The following is a 6,027-nucleotide window of genomic DNA, read 5'->3' on the forward strand; positions in this document are numbered from 1 at the left end:
TAAACATGTATCCCTCCCTCCTGCAGCCCGTGGCCTTTTTTACTTGCGTGTTGGTGGAGCAACATCCACCTGGAGGAGGTGGAGGAGTCTGATATTAATAATAGCTGCACATAATTAGCACTGTGCTGAGCAGCAAAGTCCACACTCACCTGGGAGTCAATAACACAGTCAGCAATCCAGACAGCAGTCAGGACAGCTAATTGCAAGTTGTCACGGAGAATTTCAGGCCGTTAAAAAAAAAAAAAAAAAAGGGGGGCGGGGGGGGCTTTTATCCTAGTTCCAATTACCAGTAAATCACTGTCTTGAAAGAGTTGAAGGTATGGAGATGAGCCGGGTTGTGACTGACAGGGGACGTGTACACAATGCGAGGAGAGAGAGAGAGAGAAGTGGAGTGATGGGGTCACTCCGGCGGGAGGCGCGGGGGAGGGGAGTTGGGGGGGGGGGGGGGGGTGCTTGCCGTCGGCTTCAATTAGCGTTTGCGTCCGTCAAAGACAACAAAAGGCGCTTTCTCACCTGGTGAGGAACTCGACGACGGCGTCGCCCAGGAACTCCAGCCTCTCGTTGTGATTGATCCTGGGGGAGGGGCAGGAAGGGGGGGGGGGGAGATGTGAGGACAGTTGTGGGAAGTGGCAAATGTAGGAGAATACTTTCGGGCACACACACACACACAGCTGCTGACCCGATCAGCGCTCCGACAACAACAGTGGCTGGCGTCTGATAATAAGTAGTTCAAATGAGCTGGTTTCTTCCCCCTGGGACTCACAGCTCAAGTTAATTTCCCTGTCAGCGGGGCCCGCCGGGCCGATTAATCACCACCATCGCCCCTGTGATTGCCCCCGCCGGCCGGCGCTAGCATGTGCAACAGAACACGTGCCCGCGGGCAGCCTACCTGGAGGGGGACGGGTCATCCTGGCCCAGCCGAGACATGATGTTAATCAAGGTGTTGATCCCTGGAAAACACAAAAATCACCACCCCAGGTGAGGTGAGGTGAGCTTTGAGGGGACACCGAGGGGTCATTTGACATTTAGAAGGGACACAAAAAGCAGGGACCCACCCTTCTTCCTCATGTACATGTGGTGGACCTTCCTGTCGCCGTACTTGGGCTGGCGGATGCCGCAGTTGGAGAGGGAGTTTCGGGCGTGATCGGGGTTCATGCCGAAGTTGAGGTGGTGACTGGGGTGCGTCATGGCCAGCTTGAGGAGAGGAGACGGATTAGTAAATCTAGCACAGGACCATTATCAGGGATCCCCCTGGTCTTTCGTTCCTGTGGGTCCTGTGCTGCACTTCCTGTCTCTCATTCCACATCTGCTTCCCAACATCAGCGTGCCACACGTCTGACACAGGGGAAAAAAAAGCCACTATTTCGGTTAACAGCCTCATTTAACCAAACCTGCACGGTTCTTCCAACGCAGTTAGAATGCAAACAGGAAGCGGCGAGACGGGCTTTTACTTCCTGGTACGAGTCCAGAGCCGCTGGGGACTTAGTTCCTGGTGACACATCTTTCAGAGGCTCCTTCCTTTTTCCTTTTCCTTTGCAAAGGTCCAAGGACAGAGGAGGTGGAATGTCGCGCACATTTTAAACGCCCCCCCCCCCCCCCTCGGCCAAATGTGTGACACTGGGCTGTTAAAAATACCAAAGCGACAACGTTTAGACGTCGGCGGCGCGGCCCCGACCCCCTCGGAGCCTCGGCGAACCCTCTCCTCTTAATTACTAATTACAAACGGTGACGCCGGAGAAAGCAAATCATTGTAACGACCCGGGATCAGCAATCGCTCACAGCGAGAGAAGAGAGGGAGCTGCACTTAGGTGAGCCAGGGAGGAGAGCGATGGGGGAGGGGGGGGAGGGGGGGCACTTTGTCACAGTTAAGTTGTCTGTATGGAAATAAACGGCTTAAACTTTCAAACCTGTAAAGAGAGTCAAAAGAGGGAATTTCAGGCAGAATCAGCCTGAAGGAAACGCATTAGTTTGTTTGAGACGAGGACGAGAAGCGGCGTGCCGGGAGGAGAGATGGTGCTCAGTAAGAAATGTCGAGCCTTTATCAATCTTACATTAGGAGAATGTTAATCTCAGTGAAAAAAGAAGACTCTGACTTCCCCCCCCCGCGCTTGCTTTTCAAAATGCTTGTCTCTTTTCAGCCAACTTCAAATCAATTTCAAGCTCCAATGACATATGTATGTAAAGCGTTAACAGAGAGGTTTCAATATTTATAGTTGCTCAAGAGGCCTTCAGCTTTGTAGCCGTGTAATTCAGCTTCTCTTCCTTCCTGCAGCCAGAAGAAGAGAGAGAGAGAGAGAGAGAGAGACGGTTGTTTGACGCAACACGAGCAGGAATCCAGCGATTCTCAGCGCCGCGCTGACAGTTTGATAAGAAATATAAATAAAAACAACAACAATCCTTTCAACCCCCCCCCAAACCCCCGTTGTGCGATGTAAGACACGACTACACAGCCCCCCACCACTCGCATCAAGAACAACACGTGAGCTACTCGGTAAACACCGCGGGGGGGGGGGGGGTGCGTGAAGTATCCGAGGTTTTGGATTTTGGGAATAAATCGCTCAGCTGACGGGACTGGGGGAGGGCGCTCTTCAACCCGCCCCCCCAGCAGTGTTACCATGGTGACCCAGTAAAGAAGCCCATGGGGGGGAGGGGGGGGATGAGAGGGGGGCGGGGCTATTGAGTGTTAAGCTCACCTGTGATGCTGTGATGTACCCATTGAAAAAATATCTTTGAAAAACGAAAACGTCTGCTCAGAAAGCAAATATTTTAAGTCTTTAAAATGTTCCTCTGGGCCCCCGCCGGGCAAGCACCCCCCCCCCCCATGAATAACGAAAAACAAACAAAAATAACTGCACTCTGCAGTCATACAAACAAAAGCAGGCAGCGGTGTCGGAGGGGGGGCGAGGACTTGTACGGGTGAATTATGAGATCCTCTGTGATGCCTCTCGTCCTGTTAGCATGGGTCACAAGTGAGAGGGGGGTGGTGGGGGGGGGGCTGGGGGTATGAGGGTCTCCTGGATGTGGGGATGCAGGAGCATGTGGAGGCAGTAAACCAAAGCCCCCCCCCTCATGTTTTAAATGTGAAATGTTTAACGGGGAGGCTCTCAGAAGGGGAGCTTCAAAGGGTCTTCCTCTCTAGCCGGGGGGGGGGTTGGTGTGGGGGGGGGGGGGGGGGGGGCTCCGGCTGAGGTTTCCGTTGCCTCACATCTCCACCCTTGAGGGGATCAGCAGGTACGTCGCTGCAAGTCAAGCTGCCATTGATTTACGGCTCGGCGATTAAACATTGACAACACGCGTTCTGCTCGCGGCGTTCACAAATGTGCGTTCATTAAAACATTACGGCAGCGCGCCGCCAGCCGGCCCGCCAACGTCGCGGGCGACGGGCCGCTTTCATCTCGGCGCGGGGAAAAAATGTGATCCTTTAATGGAGGAGCGGCTCATTAACTTCTAGAGCTGGTGCCCAAATCTCCATCTTGGAATCCAAACGTAACTTTTCCAAACGATGAAGGCCGGGGTCTTTGTTCCTCCGTGGAGGAAGAGCGCCGGTCAAAGATTTGGACACACTTGCCAACGTGGCGGCGGCTAGAAGCTAACGGTGCAAAACCGCGCAAAAACAGCTGCAACCGCCAGAGAGCTCTGGATAGAAGCCCAAACCAAAAGGAGGACAAAGTAAGTTAAAAGCTTTAAATGCCCAGTTAATCTACTGAGATAAACTTCACTGGTAATCAGAGTGAAATCCATATCGCCTCACAACCCCGACCTGGTGCTCTGAGGAGGATTCAATTTACCCGGACGTACCCGAACTCAAAGCACGATTCATAAAAAATAAAATCACAGAGTGATCGCCCCCCTCCACCCTCCCCCCCAAGGTTATACATGTATGAAAGCACGCTGGGCATCATCCCGACAGAAGGGGGAGAGATGGCCGATCGGAAATCAGTTCTGACTCGGAGGGGGCCGTCTGAACAAGCACCATTGCACTCACAACTTGCATCGCAGCCGCTCTGTCCAAACCCATCTAGACAGAGAGAGTGTGTGTGTGTGTGTGTGTGTGTGTGTGTGCGCATGCAATAGTTGGCAGGCTGCTGTAAAGCCCAGCAATGACGGCTCCCTTGCTTTGGCCATTTCAGTCCCAGTAGTGGTTGACTGCTGACAGCCTCGCCCCCCCCTACACACCACACACACACACACACACACACACACACACACACACAGCATTAGCACCTCAGCGCATAGAATTGCGATGCAGACAGACACACACTGCAGAAGCCTGGAGGCGAGGCGCCGTGATCAAACAAATTGTTGCTTTTTGTCTCTTTCGGGTGAACGAAGGAATCAAACGAGAAAGGGGGCGGGGGGGAGGGGCCAAACCATCGACTTCTCCCAGAGGGGCGGCGATGTCGAGCCCGGGCGGGCGTCATGGCGGATGGGAGGAGCTGCTGCAGCTCTGTCGAAAGGTCGCCGGCGGGTCGCCGGTTCCCTTTTAGCGCTCGTAACGACAGGTCGTCTTTATACGAACGACGGGAAGCCAAATTGTTGATCGATAAGGGCAAATGTCCCGTATAAACGCACACACACACACACACACACACACACACACACACACCGACACAGTCTTAATAGATCCTTCCTCTTCTTAACTATGTACGGGTTACAACACATTGATTTCTAATGTATCAGGTTATGACAGCTCTTCAATACGGCTGGAGGCCGCCGCGGGGCCTTTCTCGGAGAGCGCGGAGCTCGAGGCTGCGAACCTGACGGAGGGAGGGGTGGGAATGGGGGGGGGGGGGGGCACTACAGCAGAAGGCTGTTGTTGTCCTCACTACTGTCACAGCGGAGCCGAGCTGCTGGTTGCAGAGATGTGACTCAGGCCGGCGTGTGGGTTACCTCAGCCGAGTGCTGAGCCGCGGCTTTCCACCTGAACTCCCCCCTGCAGAGGGGGAAAGGGCCGGTAATGAGGCGGCCGCTGCCCCCCCCCCTCCCAGATCCCGAGAAGCCTCTGCACCAAATGTTGACTTTTCTTTTTCCCTGTCTCCAACAGAGACTGTGCAACCAAAACAGCAGCAGGGGATTTGCCTCCCTGTATCCATCGTGTGAGTTATCAGCTATGCCAGCCTTTAAATAACACGCCCAGGGTCAGTGGGGGGGAGGGGGGGGGTGGCGTGGATTCACATGGGCTGTGCGTTCACCTGAAGGAGGCAGCGCTCCTTGAAGACGTAGCCGATGAGCTTATCCAGGTGCATCAGACACTGGTGGTAGCGGATGTGGTGGGTGAGGACGGGCAGCATCATGGCGTGCTGTGGAGGACACACAGGATCGGTTTAAGAAAATGAAAAATACTGATTGGCAACAAGGGGAGACGGTGAAGGGAGACAACATCAGGAAAGCATCCAGTGTGATGGAGAGACGGTGCAAAAAAAAAAAAAAGAAGAAGAGAGAAATCAATCAGCCAGTCATTATTTATTAAGTGGTGCTCTGCAACACAGAGATGAAATAATCAAAAACCCAATCCCTGCGCTGTGACAGAGAGGAGGAATCCGGCCAATCGAAGCCCATCTCGTCGTGTTGACACACTTACATTCGGACGGACACCGACGGCCGCCTCTGACCCACATACGTTAAGAGGAAAAGTTGGACGGAGTGAAAGAAAAGCGTAGTGGGGGTCGGGAGGGGGGGGGGGAGGAGGGGAGGCATGGAGAGTGAGGGCGGGCGGCAGGAAAAGAGAAGAAAGCGGTCAGCAAATTCCCATCCGGGGGATCATTAGAGGAGCCTCATCACGGGCCCCCGGCGGGGGGACAAACTGTAGCAAAAGGCTGCTGTACACACATTAACCCCCGTGCCACCACGCGAGGGGAGGAGGGGGGGGGCGTGCATGTTTTAATTAGTGCTATCGGGGAGGGTTGAGCACGAAAAGGCCCGGGGCCATCGTGTGTGAAGGGAGGAGGGAGGGGGGGGGGGGGGGCCACACTCATGGGGCCCGGTTAAGCAGCCAATTAACAAAAGCTGCGCCGACGGGCTCCGGAC

At 54.4% G+C, this 6,027-nt stretch overlaps 1 protein-coding gene across 1 annotated transcript in view; it reads right to left on the minus strand.

The window, feature by feature from the left end:
- Positions 1-6,027, minus strand: part of drosha (drosha ribonuclease III) — a 41,929-nt gene that overhangs the window by 26,640 nt on the left and 9,262 nt on the right. Inside the window, exons 14-17 of the mRNA XM_078096966.1 lie at positions 5,193-5,321; positions 1,056-1,194; positions 890-950; positions 514-573 (exon numbers count right to left, since the gene is read on the minus strand). Of these exons, the coding sequence (XP_077953092.1) occupies positions 514-573; positions 890-950; positions 1,056-1,194; positions 5,193-5,321 (389 nt within the window). The remainder of the gene's footprint in view (positions 1-513; positions 574-889; positions 951-1,055; positions 1,195-5,192; positions 5,322-6,027) is intronic.

The sequence above is a fragment of the Gasterosteus aculeatus genome, chromosome 21 (assembly GCF_964276395.1).
Source record: "Gasterosteus aculeatus chromosome 21, fGasAcu3.hap1.1, whole genome shotgun sequence".
NCBI classification, from domain to species: Eukaryota; Metazoa; Chordata; class Actinopteri; order Perciformes; family Gasterosteidae; genus Gasterosteus; species Gasterosteus aculeatus.